We start from the raw sequence: 17,538 nt of genomic DNA on the forward strand, positions 1-17,538 counted from the left end.
AGGTTTGCAATTTTCTCCTGTCCCAGCTTTTCAAGTACAGGTCAATTTCAATTCCTTTATTTTCAAATATTTTCCGAGAACCCCAGTTACAACATGACGTGCAGATGATACAGCACTGCTTTGGACAACCAGTGCGTATACATAGTTTCGTCTGCATTTCCCGTGTTATTTTTGCCTATCATAATTAAATGCTTCGTTCTCAGTACAGCTTCACGTTTGTTAGAGTACCTGGAATTCACATCGTATTCGCAATATTTAAAAATAATGCGTAATTTAAACGTTTTCTACCATACCAGTCATTACAACACGCTGCTATTTTGTACTACTGCTGAATGTAAACAAAGATTTCTCCTACTTAGAGCGGCCATATTGGAAGCGACACTAGCGCTCAGGTGGTAATTTTAATCGCGAATTGCTTTGTCAGATTAGTAGAAAATGGATCGCCCGTTTTTGCACTGTAAATTGTGTTTTACACAGTAATTATCGATATTTTGCTGTCTGTTATGCCATCGATATCCACAGGATTTGTTCCAGGGGTGGCACAAACATGGCATTTTTTCCTGGCGGTGTAGCAATTGCGGCATGATTCTCCCCAAAATAGCGATGCAGCTAAAATAAATGGCTATTAGCCTGAATATATTCATATAGGCCAGTTAGTTATCTGGATATAGAATTATTCAGATGCTAATGAAATAAATTACGCAGCTATTTATAATCTGCGATATAAAGATATTTATAATCTAGATTATCTGTATTTGCATGTAATGGTCTTTGTCTTTTTGAGTCTCTTGCAAAAGTAAGCAATATTGTCATTTATTTTTGACGCCGTTGCCACATTAAAAAATTACCTCAAAATGCTGAGAAAAAATGTAGCCGTAGCGAAATTTTCGCTACAACTACAGGAAATTTGTAGCTTCGCTACCGCTACAACTACAATTTAAAAAATGTAGTGCCGCTACAGCTACCGCTACAAATTTTGTAGCTAGCTACAGTAGCGACGCTACAAGTAGCGCGCTACTTCCGACCACTGGATTAGACGATGTAAAACTCAGTGATACTTTAACATTTTATCAATAATACTGAATGTAGAAAAATTGTAAATGATGAAATGGCACGTTACATTTTTAATATGAGTAGTGAATAGGTGGAAATCATTGTGATGTTTGTTTGGCGTCTGCCTTCTGCTTCCGTAGGGTGCGCCTGCGCCCCAGAGCGCGGTGGGTGAAGTTCGGGCTGACACCTGGCGGGAAAAGTGACAACCATACTACAAGGGGACATGTAGAATAGGACGACTTGGACGTGACTTCGACGGCACGCGAGAGCAACGGGAGAGAACGGGACGGAGCGCTTGCGAATCCGGTCCTGAGTGAAAAGCGAGGGAAATTTAGGTCGAAAAGGGAAATTTTACACCGGCAAAAGGGAAATCCTGCATTCGGAAATTGGCAACACTGCCACAGACATATCTAATCTACATGTGCTAAAAGAGCTCCGTTATTGGTTATTGACAATGCAAGTAGTATATCTCTATGAGTATATCTATGATGCAAGGCCAACAAGGGGTGAATTACTGAACATAATGGAGACGAGACACTAAAGAAGGCAGGTTTAGAAATTAAATTAAAGCGTATGAAGGCTACAAAGGTATTCGAAGAAAAGTACTTAACTGTCACCAATTGTAAGTAATATTTGTATGTATTCCAGAATAGAGTATTAATAGTTTTATTAGAGAGAATGAAAAACTGTGGCATTATGATCGAAAATATGCAAAGGGATGTTAACTAATGATTAAAGGTTACAGATCGTAAGGTGTTGGTTCGAAGCCGCAGGAAACATTAATTCTTGCGAAATTAAACACACTAGTGAATCAAAGCAGCTGGAAATTTGGTACTACTTTACTATAGGGGTGACACCTATAAATAATAATTTATTTCGCACTTTTTTACATTTCTAACGTACTATTCTGCATTGTGGAATATCTCTTTATTAAAATTTCGGTAACCACCAAACGTCTTTAATTCCCTTATTTTCGTATTTTTCACATTGATACTTACATATGCTGCATTCGTAAGGATTCTTCTATTTCGCGTTTCGTTTTTTGCACGCAAATAATCTCAATTTTCGAAATATCGAGTATTTTTATTTTGTTCGCTTTCGCTTGCGTTACACGCGATATGGTGGAGAAATCTTGACTAGCGTAGTCCATGATCAGTGGTTATGCAGTGTTGCAATCTTCTTCATAGAAAAATACCTACTTTCGTGTTACTGATTTTGTATTTTATTCCAGGTTCGAAAACTCCACGAACCATGCACGGATAGACCCACGAACCATTCATAAATATTAGCCCCACGAACCATGCACGGCAAGGTTAGGTTAGGAAACATGGTTTAATTTGTTTTTCAAAATTAATTTTTTTTTTTCGGGTTCGAAAACCCCACGAACCATTCATAAATAGCCCCACACACCATTCACGGATAGCCCCACGAACCATTCACGGATAGCCCCACGAACCATTCATAAATAGCCCCACGAAACATTCACGGATAGCCCCACGAAACATTCACGGATAGCCCCACGAACCATTCACGGATAGCCCCACGAACCATTCACGGATAGCCCCACGAACCATTCACGGATAGCCCCACGAACCATTCATAAATAGCCCCACGAACCATTCATAAATAGCCTTAGAGATACTGGGCGAAAGGGGGGAAGGGTGGGTTATAACCCCCATCAACCTCACATTGAGCACGCTACTGATCCTGTGCACGTCATGTTGTCGCAAGTTCGTAATCAGAAGTGATAAACAGTAACTCATGTTTATTTACGTTCTAGAACTGTAACACAGTTACAAAACCGTGCATTTTTAAACACTGACCGGTTGTTATGTCATGAAATGCTCGCAAATATTTGGTTCACGTAGTAGACGGACATCAAGGGAACAGCTTTCGTGCATCGGAGTGACATTAATGTCGAAAATTACATGATTTATCGGCAAAAAAATTTCAACGAGGTGAAAACAAACTTCCAAGACCTTCGTAAAGTATAAATAAACCCATTTCGGTAAGTACTTTCTCCTGTAAAATTGAAGAAATACGTTTTGGGGATACGAAAATTTTACCGTCTTGAGTAAAATTTCACTAACTGAATCTGAGAAAAGCATTTCCTGATTTTAACATAACCCAGCATGGGTCCTCTGACTTGTGTGTCATGGAGTAATCTACGTACCAATAATAAATATATTTCACAACTTCAGACATTTCTGAGAGATATGCTTATATGCTTGAAAAATTCAGAATCAGGCATAGCAGGAGGGAGGCATCTAAAGCCCTCAACCTCAGGATCAACAACACCTCGATATGAAAAAGATGGGAGAGGGCTTACATATCAGCCATGAGTGCAACCACAACCCCTGGCCTGAAAAATGCCACCCAGTCACTTTCCCAACCCCCTCTAACCATCACTTTGCAACTTTACACAGCTTCAGTTTCCACCATTTTTTTCTACCACTGGAGATGCGGCTCATGGCTGCGATTATTTGAATTTTTCCATTGTCTGTTGAGGGTTTCCTTTTCCCGTTTTACTTGTTACACACACACATATGTATATATGTATCTTGTATTTTGTATTCTATTTGAGCACCATCTGATGTTTGTGTGTAATATGTCTTTTCAGATTGCAAGTGCCTCACCCTCATCAACACACATGGAGTTTCATGATCACTCTTTGTCCAACCTCCTGAAGGTTGAACCTGACCTCATGAGTTGTTCAATCAAGAGTGAAGCAAATGAAGAATCAACTGAAAACATTTGGCAGTCAGCATCATCGTCATCAGTTATTAAATCTGAACCAAAGTTGGAAGAAATGATAGTCGAGGAGAAAGGGCATATTGCCTTTCACATATACTTGAACTCTGGTGCTGGGATGAATGAATTTTTACAGGAGGATAGTAAACATTTTGATACGAGTGATGACATTGCACAGTTTGGTGCTGTTGCATGCAAAAGTGATGAGAGTGACAATGCTAATGTAGAGCCTGAAGATGTGAAGAGTGAACTTGCAATTGAAGATGAATGTCCATCTGCAGAGACAGAAAGGTGAGTGCATGAAATGTTTTCACATTAATAAAACCGAGTACTATAATACTTTGCTCATACTACTTCAAAATTTCCTCAACTCGAATAATTAGTCATTATCAGAATTGCTTCTTGTGTATGGGAAGAAGCATGGAGTGAACACTTACTTTTGTTTTTATTTATTTATTTATTTTACGTCACATTTCTGCCACTTTTGGCTTATCATTTTGAATTTCAATTTTCCATTATTAAAGGGCGAGGTTCAGCCTGCGGCTGTTCTACCACCTAACCCCAATGGATACATACACATACTAAATAGAAAATCTCCGACTTTATAACCTTGATTCTGGGCGGGAGAGGGCAAGTTGATGTAATTTATACTGATTTTTCAAAGGCGTTCGATCTTGTTGACCATGATACACTTCTCCAAAAGCTTCACCATCTTAACCTCTCTGCCCGTGTTTTAAAACTTATCTCCTCCTACCTGAAAGACCGAAAACAGTATGTTAGATATGATAATAGCATGTCTACTGTATTTCAGACCTCCTCGGGTGTCCCGCAAGGATCGAACCTTGGACCACTGCTATTTCTTGTGATTGTTAACGATCTCCAAGAATGCCTGCTACATTCCAAGAAACTCTTGTACGTGGATGACCTGAAAATATTTAAGTCTATAATGTATGATAATGATACCTTGGAACTGCAAAACTCTGGAGTAAACATTTCATGCACACGGGATAGTGAAGCATTTGATGTGTGGCTTGTTGATCCGTCCTCCTGAAAGTAACAGAACTGACGCTCCTCTTCTGTCAATTGTTCATAAAACTTCCAGAATTCCCAAATACATGTTACTGTCTACTGTGGTTTCAAAAAATATGGGCCCCATAACGCGTTGTGCGGAAATGGCACACCAAACACCAATCTTTTCGTCATGCAATGGCTGCTCGTGGATTACGTGTGGATTCTGTGATGACCAATAGCGATTGTTTTGGGAATTTACGTATCCCGACAGGTGAAACCACGCCTCGTCACTCATGATGAGCATCAATGGATCCAAAACACCACTGGCAACATTCGTCAATAGCCATGATCAAAAATCCACCCTCTTCCCCGGGTCAAGCTCCCTCAGTTGTTGCACTACACTTATCCGGTAAGGTTTTAACTTCAGCGCCCTTAACACACGTCTACAACTTTCGGTAGGGGCTGGAACACCATCTGCCACCCCTCTACGTATGAAAGTGTTCAACGAACATGTATTTTTTTTTGTGTGAACAATGAGAATTAACTAAAGAAAGTTCTTGGTTCGTTGTAAGAGGCTAATGTATAGACAAAGGCTAGGCAGACAAGAATACAGTCAACAGTTCGCCTTCCCATTGTATTGTTTACCGCAGCACGTTTATTTGTCTCTCCTTAAAAATGTCTCACCTTGTTGACCAGACAATTATTCAAACGACAATAAGCTTAACTATTGTAAATGTTTTGTTGGTAAGAACAGCGAGACAATCCAGATGTGAATTATCGGGGACATTTATGCGGGGAAGAAGCCTGAATGAATGAATGAATGTGATCAGCATCATGTCCCTGACCGCCTTTACCCCCCAGGGTTTCCCCCCAGGTACCCATGTTATTCGACGCTGGGTGGGTGCCGGGGCTGCTTCCAACGTTAGAAAAGTTCCCGGATTTGAACCGGCCGGGGATCGAACCCATGACCTTTAGCATGGTAGTCAGATGCATTACCGACTGAGCCACCAGAAGAGGAGGGATGGTAGTTAAAAATATAAAAAAATGAGAGAAATCGATTGGGAGGTGTTTTGAGCTGTTCAAAATTGAAATTTGAACAGGTAAAAAAAGGTAAAGGTAAAGTGCTCCCCTGTGCATAACACCATGCCATGAAGGCGTATAGGGGGTGTGGGAGTAACGCCCCACACTTTCTTGATCCGGTCGAGAGTGGGGGTGATGTGATCAGCATCACGCCCCTGACCGCCTTTACCCCCCAGGGTTTCCCCCAGGTACCCATGTTATTCGACGCTGGGTGGGCGCCGGGGCCGCTTCCATCGTTAGAAAAGTTCCCGAATTTGAACCGGCCGGGGATCGAACCCGGGACCTTTAGCATGGTAGTCAGACGTGAGCCACCGCGGCCACCAACAGAACAGAGAGTTCAAATTTTACTATACGGCGTACGCTTTTAGAAGGAACATGAGTTCGGCCAATACCCAGCCAGTGCTACTGCGCTGTTGCCAAACTAACTGCTAGAGCAAGGGAAGAATAGAAAATTCGCGATGTGTCCATTATTTTGATAATGCATGCACAGTATATATGAGTACAGTGAAATAATATAGTGAATATTTCTACACAGGATTATAATATCATATCACTGTAGTTTCTCGTAATATCATACGAGAAACCCATACCTGAAAGAAGCTTGAAGGTATTTATTCATTACCGCTCTCGTCGTCTTCCTCGGTCTCCGTGTCACTGATTTCACTCATTTCCAAGTCACTCTCCTGGAGGTTAATGATTAGATTTTGCACCCTTGGTGCCTGTATTACTGGTGCTAGGTTTTGAGAGTGGCATTATTTAAAATAAAAAGAACACACGGAACACACACTATTGCACGAAAGGGCTGTATTTAATCTTTTCACAAACTGTTATTTGTGGCGCACGAGGGAACGATTAGCGAATAATTTTACACCGGCCTTGCAACGAAAATGCTGAACTCAAACTGACCCAGACTTTCAATGTTCGAGAACGCCCAGAACAATGAAGGATCATTGTTTATATCGAGGCGAATTTAACACCCACAGTTTTCCCTAGACACAACAACTCAGTTGCGTCAACACGGTGGCAACGAAAAAAAACAGGCGGAAGGAAATGAAAGGTGTTTCCCTTGTTTCTTCAAGGAACGATAACTCCGGCTGTAGGCGACGGAAATTCATAAGACTTGGACAGTCAGGTTCAAAATGTCTTTCCCCATCTTATGATGAACCTTAAAGTGGCGAGTTTTATGAAAACTTCTTGCGCGCAAGAAAAATACAGAACACGGCTTTTAACTTCCGCGCCGCAGTCTCCTAACTGTACAACGTTGCACTCCTGCCATTGGCTGATCGCCACGCACACCCTCTGCATGGCCCTGCCCGATATCGCTTCTAAAAGCGTGCGTCGTATAATTTCAACATTTGATCATTTCATTTCATAAGATGCAGCTGTCCTTCCTCTTCACAACGAGCTCAAGAACGCTTCTATACCTTCATTCCTTCCTCAGTATATACTTAATTGCTAAGAGCATGTTGCTCAAAAATGACATTTTGAACAACCCTCATAATTCGTAATAATCATATTTCAGGAAAATCTTTTCACAGGTATCAGTTTTGGAGCAAAGCTGTGTACCAAATATCATCGGGCCTCCCCGATGGCTCAGTCTGAATTTGTTACCTGCGAGACATTCATTTCATATGCTTTGATAGCCTCTTCGGGAGTGAAAAAAATCGCTGAGCACGCAACTTGTTCTTGATTGTTGGGAACAAAAAAATCACTGGGGCTAAATCAGGTGAATAAGCTGGATGAGTCAGTTCAACTTGTTCATGATCCAGAAAGTTCCTTGTGTCAGATGCTGTATGTGAGCTGGCATTGTCATGATGCAGAATGATTCAATGATTGCGGTTTGAAGTTCTGAGCACATGAAGTACTTGTGGCAGGCAAATTGTGGTATACCATTCTGCATTGACTGTTGTACGATTCTCTAGTGCAACAGTCGCAATGTGACCTGATTTACCGAAAAAAGAGGCAACCATTTTTTTCGACACACTGCGTGAACGAACAATTAAATCCATGATTCATCGCCTGTGACAATGTTAAACACAAGATTTGTTGACCCTGGCTTGAACCGTTTGGTCATAGCCTTGCACCACTTCACACAGTCATCTTTTTGTGCTTTTGTTAAATTGTGTGGGATCCAACAGGCACAAAGCTTTTTCACACCTAAATGATTGTGCAAAATTGTGTGTATATGACTCATGCCAATACCTAAGGAATCCTGAATTTCGCGATAAGTCACGTGTCGATCACTGTTGATTAGTTCACGAACAGCATCAATGTTTTCTGGCACAATGGCTGTCGATAGGCAGCCTTCACGAATTTCATCACTAAGGCTAACCCGGCTACATCTGAATTCTTGAAACCAGCGATAAATTTTTGTCTTTGATGGGGCATCTTCGTGAAAAGTTTCAATCATTTGAGTAACGCACTGTTGCTGTGTTAAACCTTGCCAAAAATCGTAATAAATCATGGCACGTAAGTTCTCTCTGGTTAATTCCATTTTTTTTTTTACAAACACCTCACTTCAAACTTCTATCCTGAAACGAAAAAGAATCCGTATTACATCAGTCCTTGTATTTACAGTCAACAAATGTCACAGTTTTTAAATATAACAAAATCTAACAGATTGCATAGTTGCCAGTACCGGATTCCTGAAACTTTCAGTGTGGCCCTTGTATATTCAGGACTGAAATTGAACATTATCCTGATATTTACCACACGTACTTTGGATAAGTAAAGAACATTTCTGGACTAGATTTATGCATATCGAAAGCCTCGTTTACACCTATGATAATAACAAGCAACCCCCCTCTCTCCCTCCCTCACTCTCTCCCCTCCCCCCTCTCTCTCTCTCTCACACACACACACTCATGTACATGCAGTCTTGGATGCACACATATTATGTTCTTCACTACCAGGAGTAAGCACACTGCTACTATCCTCTCAGTATAGCCTTGCGTGGTGTGTGAGACAAAGTGTTGTAAATCCAGTAACTTTCTCCTGGCCTTGTGCGCATGTGAAACTTGCTTGGTCAAACAATAGCCCATGCACAGTGCAATTGCTTCATGCCATGTTTGCGAGTTATAAATTCATACTAGATCACAATTCGCGATTAAAATTCTTCAATATTCCATCTGGTGGGACTTTCCAAAACTACTCTATGTTGTGTTGAAGTCGTTGAAAGCATAGGATATGTTCGAAAGAGTAACGTCTACTGTTCAGTTTTTGGCTCTTAAGTCATTTTGTGGGTCAAGACAATTGAAAAGTTAGTGTCTTTCCGCCCCGTGTAATCAAAAAATGAAATTTGTAAATAACTCGGGGATAACAGAATTCAGTGACAGACGATTGGCATGAGGGATAACATTGAAATGGAGCAAGGAAATTATGAAGAAGGCATTAGTCTCTTTACTTTATTTTCCAAAGGTGATTCCATTACCGTGAAAGTATAAAGTTTTAAATTATTCTTTATGAAATGTATTATGTCTGTGGTATTATGTATGAAACTTGGAAGAAGTGTAAGTCGATTAAGTGCAAAGATGAAAATAGTTTTGAGAATTAATTAATGAACCAGAAAAAGAAAATCGACATGCTAATGTTGCAGTTTCATTCAGTAAAGCCTTTTTCAGTGAAGGTAGCCTCTAGGAAATTGCGAATGGATTGCAGCGGCATGTTTACATTTTTTTGCTGCCCAAGCTTTGCAAATACAGGTGATTTGCTTTATTTTTAAATAATTTCCGAGAACCCCTGTTACAACCTGTGCAGATGAAACAGCACTGCTTTGAAGAATCGCATTTTCCGTGTTATTTTTGTTTATCATAATTAAACTCTTTGTTCTCAGCACAGCTTCACCTTCGTTATGAACCCTGGAATTCACATCGAATTCGCAATACTTAAATATATTCCATAATTTAAACATTTCTTCCATACCAGCCATGACAACACGCTGCTGTTACGTATTACTACTGAATGTAAACAAAAATTTATCCTACATAGAGTAGCCATATTGTAAGCTACACTAGCACTCAGGTGGTAATTTTAATTGCGAATATTTGAGACCTAACATAACTAAATTGAGACTAGACACTATCAAAGAATCCACTGGTATCAATGCATTTACTTCAATTTTTTAATAGCATGTGGACATAATTCTTCATATCCCATAATATCCAGAATGAGAGATCCTCTGAATATAAATGACAGGATATTATATGGCTATCCAGGAGGATCTCCCATCTTGGATATCATACTCGACAGAAACCCTTTCTATGTCCAAGATGCCACAACTCATTTGGAATGACTATACATTGTGGATATCCCATGGGGATTTGTGCTAATAGGTCATGATTGATGGAGGTCACAAATTATATAGTAACATCTCGTGAGACGTGTAATTATCACCCTTTAAATATTTATTGTACAGTCATCTCACTGAAAATTAAAGTATTTTTTTCTGGATAATATTAATGCTGACATCTGCCTGTTATTAATTTATGCTGGCCTCCGTGTGTGATGGACTGGTGAGCACAATGCACTACTATATACACACACATACACTCTTGGCATAGTAGTGCATTGTGCTAACCACTTCGTCAGACGTGGAGGCCAGCATAAATTAATAACAGGCAGAAGTCAGCATTAATATTATTGTATCGGTATATATACACACACACACACGCAAACACACTGTTCAATTGAATTAAAATAATACTTTTGATAAATCGGAATCGCACAGACCCTTTATATTGTTAATATATTTGTGTGGTTGGGTGGTGAGAGGGGTAATACATATGGCTGAGATAGAGAAAGCATCTGCTTATACCTATTAATTTCTGGAAAGTTCGCCTTTAAAACCGGAAATGTTACTTGAATTTTGTCAATATCCTAGAGTGGCCACCCTGGTATATATCCGTCCAAGTTATTACTGTTATATACATTGATTAAATGTGCTCTTCAATGAAAGGAATATTTTACATTCATATCTTAGCTAGACTTATGTTTCAACTCAAAACTTCAGACCAAAATCACTTCCAATAGGATTTCTTTCTTTCAGCTCGACACTAGAGACAGCATTCTACTGTGCGACTAATAATAGTGGAACGACTCTAGAATGTACAAGGGAAGGAGAACATAGAAAATCTTCAAACTCTGAAGGATTTGCCATTTGGAATGATGGAATTAATTTGTTCAATGATAAATGTGAACTTGCAGTTCACTTGCAAAATCATAGTAGAACAAAATCGTTTGAGTGCTCAATGTGCAAGGAATCATTTAAGGATATAAAATGTCTCGTGGAATATACAGGAGGTCATAGTGGTGGAAAGTTTTTTTTGTGTTCAACCTGTAGCAAACCTCTAGCATTGAAACAAAGTATTAGAAACCATTGGAAGACTCATAGTGTTGCAAGCAAGGAAGATCTTCGAAAACATTCCAGATCTCATACTGGAGACAAACCCTTTGTATGTTCAGTGTGTAATAATGCATTTACAGTGAAGTCCAGTCTTATGAAACATTTAAGAATTCGTACTGGAGAGAAGTCCCATGTGTGTTCAACATGTAACAAATCATTTGCATGGAAGAATAGACTTGAAAAACATTTAATAATTCATACTGGAGAGAAGCCCCATATGTGTTCAACATGTAACAAATCATTTGCACGAAAGGAAGATCTTACAAAACATTTAATAATTCATACTGGAGAGAAACCCTTTTCATGCTCAGTGTGTAATAATACATTTACACGGAAGTCAAATCTTACGGAACATTTAATAATTCATACTGGAGAGAAACCCTACCTGTGTTCAACATGTAACAAATCATTTGCACGGAAGGATTGTCTTGAAAACCATTTAATAATTCATACTGGAAAGAAGCCCCATGTCTGTTCAACATGTAACAAATCATTTGCAAGGAAGCAAGCTCTTAGAAAACATTTAATATTTCATACTGGAGAGAAACCCTTTTCATGCTCAGTGTGTAATAATACATTTACATGGAAGTCAAATCTTAGAAAACATTTAATAATTCATACTGGAGAGAAACCCTACCTGTGTTCAACATGTAACAAATCATTTGCACGGAAGGATGGTCTTGAAAACCATTTATTAATGCATACTGGAGAGAAGCCCCATGTCTGTTCAACATGTAACAAATCATTTGCAAGAAAGGAAGCTTTTAGAAAACATTTAATAGTTCATACTGGAGAGAAACCCTTTTTATGCTCAGTGTGTAATAATACATTTACACGGAAGTCAAATCTTAGAAAACATTTAATAATTCATACTGGACAGAGACCCTACCTGTGTTCAACATGTAACAAATCATTTGCACGGAAGGACGGTCTTGAAAACCATTTAATAATGCATACTGGAGAGAAGCCCCATGTCTGTTCAACATGTAACAAATCATTTGCAAGGAAGGAAGCTCTTAGAAAACATTTAATATTTCATACTGGAGAGAAACCCTTTTCATGCTCAGTGTGTAATAATACATTTACACGGAAGTCAAATCTTAGAAAACATTTAATAATTCATACTTGAGAGAGACCCTACCTGTGTTCAACATGTAACAAATCATTTGCATGGAAGGATGGTCTTGAAAACCATTTAATAATGCATACTGGAGAGAAGCCCCATGTCTGTTCAACATGTAACAAATTATTTGCATGAAAGAATGATCTTAGAGAACATTTAATAGTTCATACTGGAGAGAAACCCTTTTCATGCTCAGTGTGTAATGATTAGAGTTGCAAAAAGCCAGCTTTCTTGAACAGACCTTTTTTTTCTCAATAAAACATGGCTTTTTTGGAAAGAAAACTGCATTTTTTGGTTTTTTGGCTTTTTACTAATTATGGCTAAGCTATTTCACTTCCAGTGTCATTTAAGAGTTTTCAAGGTTCATGAAGTCATATTTTGGAACTACCTAAATAATCTTACATCCAAGAGACACTAGCTACTAATTTGTTTTTGCCGTATGTGAGTTTGTGTATTACCTATGCAATGGTATAGTGGTAAAACTGTCTTATAATCAGGGGATACTAGGTTTTATTCTTAGTGGAGACATATTGCGTAGCGATTTGGATGCCATTTTAAAACGATAGACCCAGTCATGATTAGCTTATCTGAGCATAAAATGAATTTAGTGCAAACTTTCATGTGTTTATGTCATCATATCATTGGCCTTTTAGAAACGAAATGATTTGGTTATACTCGTTGTGTTCCTGTGATGTCACAAATATGAAGCAAATGCTAATATTAAACTATTAGATGTTTCACGACAATTAAAAACTTTACAATTCACAATACGTATGCAGAACTATATGCATATATACCCCATGTAATACTTAAGATCAGTATGCTACTACGAGGGAGAATTAGAGCCAAAAGTTACTTATAAATGTAAGTACTGTTGTTGGAAAATGGCCACATTTTTGATTGAATGTTTTATACAAATAAAATTAATATATTAATATAATTCATAGATCTATTCATAATACCTAAATTCAATTAATTGTGTATTGTTGTTATTACATGAATAGGTAAAAAGAAGGTATAAAAATAGAGATATAACAGTACATATTCTTTATTTATCTTATGTGTAGTTAAGACTACCAAAATATGTATAAAACAACAGTAGAGTTAAGAAATTTATTGTCAAAAATACATAGAATTGAATATTTATTGAATAACAAAGAAAAATATTTTAGATCCAGTTGATGAAATGCAAAGTCTCTTAATATTTTATGCATAAGTGGTAGCCATGCACAAATCATCTTTGACACTGTCCTTCAAATCCATATGATGTCAATATAATGCTTGCCTTCCTATAAGTTGGACGCAAGTATATAACCCTCAGTTATACAACAAATGCTAAACAAGTATATTTTCATTGTTTGATTTTCAAATTTTGCAAGGGGGGGGGGGGCTGAAGTCCAGACACCTAATATACATTCTTGGGAAGGGGGGAGATCCACATATGTGGAACAAAGAGAAGATCCAGAATTCTGTAGGGCTGATTGAAATAGGTTATTTTACCTCACTTTTTTTCTAAGTCTAATTGTGACGATATGATGAAATTGATGAAGGAACATACTCACAAACAATAAACAATGCCCATACCCAGGTTGGAATTCAAACTCAGAATCCCTGGCATCCTAGCATGCTTTGCTAACCACTCTGCCACAGTTGTCTGCAAAATGATGCTGTTGGAGTTGGTATTAGAGCTAAACATGCAATCGTAGAGTTTCAATATTATGGTCCAAAGTAATGGAAAAAAATCGACCCCTCCCTCCTGACCCAACAATCAGAAACATATACAGAGGTTGCTTCTGATCCATGGTGAAGAAATTGCACACCTTTTGCAGCACCACCAAGCTATTACCCCACCAACACCCCTCTTGAGAACGTCATTACCTCATATTCATTGTTATTATACTCAAATTGTCTCTCTTCATGAGAAATATTTTTCGCCTGTCACCCATCAATATCCTTCTTCATCAATATCGATATTTGTATTATTGACCTATAATATCAAAAAGACCTATCTAGAACATTGGGGTGTGCAAGGAGAGAGAAAAAGATATTGGTGAAAGTCATATCCCCATCTGGGCCAGTATTTGTAAAAAAAAATGTCAAAATTAGGACAAATGGCAAAATAGGGTTGACTGCTAAGAAAAAAGTGTATATACCAGCCCAACATATCCTCAGCTGTCCAACCTCGACATTGACTCTCTGATCGAACCGTTGGGTATTAAAAACTTCAGGGGCATTTTCATGTTCGATTCCCTAACCTTTGCCGTGAAGAAAAGAGAGTGTGGCATGGTCTACCTGGACAGTTACGAAAATCCGTGCACCCACTGGTTTATGCTACCACAAGCAAGCAAACGGTAATACTTTTGTTTTCGAATCATTCGGAGGTGTGCCACCTGCTGGGTTGGTGAAGCACCTCGGTACTTCTGGTCTCTACTACAATGACAAACGCATGCAAGGTTTCGACAAAGTGAACTGCAGCCATCTCTGTGTTTCCATGGTCGTGTTTCTTTCGCAAATAAATAACCCGACGATCGAGGATTTCCAGCAAGCGTTGTGGCACCTGAAGCACAATGGGAGTGTTCCATCTCACTAGCGAGACTTTGATCCTGAAATTCACGTTGCACGACGACATCATCTATCCTAAATCCATCGCCCTTTGCGCATTCTTCAGCATGTACCTGATACCCAATGTGACGTTGCATAACAACATCATCAAACAAAGTCAGCATCATCCCTGGCCAGTACAACTTGTCTACTTTGCAGACCCACTTGCCGAGAAGCATGTTGCTGTCGCAGAACTCTGTGACCCACAGGGTGGAACTGGTGTCTGCCACAGAAACTGTGGATCTAGGTACTGTCAAAGAGCTCCTGTGATTCAAGAACGATACCAAGCTCGAACCTGGTATCAAGCACATCGGCACCAACATTCCTAAATTTCTAGCCATCGAGACTCTGAACATGCACTGCAACGTGGCAGAAGGCATGATCATCAAATCCTCAGCATCCCAGGCAGGCACAAGCAGACGGGGATCATCACCACGTTCAAACTGAATTCGGAGTTCATGCAGCCAATCATCTACACACCCTCGTCTCCGATATACTTTCCTGTGTGCCTCAACTGCATAGACAACGTAGAGTTGGCGGTGACCAACGAGAAGGGCGAGGTGGTAGATTTCGCCAGAGCCACGACCACTGTGGAAATAAATGTGTAATAAATAACCATCATGGAGAAAATCGAAAGTTACGAGTTGCAGTCCTTCCCTCCAAACCATTGCACATTCGCGAACCTCAACAAACCGAACCGAGAGATCGAGTTCGATGTGGACGTCAGGGATGGCCTCATCCACCCTCACAGAGCTGATTTGTACGTCAAGTTTGACGTGGTGAAGAAGGAGAACGGGGAAGCTTTTCTGACCAACGCGAACCTGAGGCTTGTGGACAACTTTGTGCCATACCTGTTCTTGCAGGTAGAAGTTAGGAAGCATGGCACCATCATCGATCGAGTCGATTGTCCCGGAATCACCTTAACCGCCGTGGGAACTCTGAAACTAACCAAGGCCTATGCCACATACTACCAGGCAGGGGGATTCGAAACGGGCGCGAAGATCAAAACTCAAAGTCACACAGTTCTGTTTCCCATGTGCCTGCTGCACAAATTATATAGTAACATCTCGTGAGACGTCTAATTATCACCCTTTGAATATTTATTGTACAGTCATCTCACTGAAAAGTAAAGTGTTTTTTTTCTGGATAATATTACAGGGTGGCGACAGACCTGGAAAACCAGGAAAAGTCATGGAATTTGAGGTGTCAAAAAAAAAGTCAGGGAAATGTCAGGGAATTTTGTCTATTATTATTATTATTTTATATATATTGTTATGGAACTCTGCATGGGAACAGGAAATCTTGTTGCTAAGTTTCGGCCTCAACTTTTAGGCCGGTTTTATGCACAACACAACCACGGCGCCAGAGAGCAGTGATATGAGAGAGAGAGAGAGATATATATTTTTCCGGAGGGGCAGGAAAATGTGTTAAGCCTCTAAATATTATTTGGAATGCATTGAATTATAATTTTTTTCTTGTCCGTACGGGAGTAGTAATTGGACAGAACTGTCAACAGATGCCACGTCCTCTCACGTTAGCATCTGCCAGCTTATCATAGGGTAAAAACAATGAGATACCTCTGGGCACAGATCAGGGTGACTAACACTACGAATATATGGAAGGAAACAATAGATTTAACCCACTACGGAGGGTACAATTCGTAATATATTCTTGAATAACATGTAGAAATACTAGATAACTTTGGAAATCTTTTCATACAATATTTTTTGTTCTATTTTTATTTCTTATTAATTGTAGCCTGTCTTCTTTAGGCTTCTTCTTGTAATTACTAAGACTTCTTCTTAAAATTACTAAGGCTTCTTCTTCTTATAATTACTAAAGCATCTTCTTATAATTACTAAGGCAGCTTCTTCTTATAATTACTAATATTTCTTCTACTTGTAATTATTACATACTGTATATTTACATCCTTATTTACAAATTCCTGATGCTACTTAAATTTCTTCATCTATGTAACCTCATCCTTTCCTTATTCTTTATTTACACCTTTTAGATCCTGGCTTGATTGATTTTACTTGTACGTGGATCATTAGATACACTTCCCTTTGTATCTTTGTATACAGGGTGTTTCTAAAGGTCGTTTACAATGCTTGGGAGGTGATTCCTCACACAAAAACAAGCAAAAAGTGTGAGTTCCATTTTTCCGACTGAGGCTTCGTTTCCGAGATAGGAGCCTCGCAAGAGGTGACAAAGTGAACGTCACACCTAACTGGGACGAATACTATCACAGATAGAGAGGCGGTTCCAAGGGAATCATCAAGGAATTGTATGTGCTCAGTCCAGAAGTCACTATGAAAAGTTCACTGCACACATGCGCAATGGAGTCCTCAAAGGAATTGGGGATTTCCAGCAGGAACAATGCATGGAAAGGGTATGTAACGCAGCAAGAAGGACCGTGACAAAGAGAAATGCATTAAAGACAACACATCCCGACCTCAAACATCAAAACATGAGCACAACACACGCGAGGAATGAACGAATCATGTCATGTGGCATA

General features: G+C 39.2%; 1 protein-coding gene across 3 annotated transcripts in view; it reads left to right on the forward strand.

Annotated features, from left to right (window-relative positions):
- The first annotated feature begins 1,487 nt into the window (after positions 1 to 1,487).
- LOC145977765 (uncharacterized) overlaps positions 1,488 to 17,538 on the forward strand; it is a 36,477-nt gene continuing 20,426 nt past the window's right edge. Inside the window, exons 1-3 of one of the 3 annotated variants that reach the window (XM_083110037.1) lie at positions 1,488 to 1,675; positions 3,674 to 4,095; positions 10,940 to 13,349. In XM_083110037.1, coding sequence (XP_082966163.1) covers positions 3,704 to 4,095; positions 10,940 to 12,425 — 1,878 coding nt within the window. In that variant the 5' untranslated portion in view covers positions 1,488 to 1,675; positions 3,674 to 3,703 and the 3' untranslated portion in view covers positions 12,426 to 13,349. Of the gene's footprint in view, positions 1,676 to 3,673; positions 4,096 to 10,923; positions 13,350 to 17,538 lie in introns of those variants that run through there. The other 2 variants (XM_083110039.1, XM_083110038.1) reach the window with 2 other exon arrangements.

This window comes from Lepisma saccharinum, chromosome 23, assembly GCF_977018435.1.
Source record: "Lepisma saccharinum chromosome 23, izLepSacc3.1, whole genome shotgun sequence".
Lineage (NCBI taxonomy): Eukaryota > Metazoa > Arthropoda > Insecta > Zygentoma > Lepismatidae > Lepisma > Lepisma saccharinum.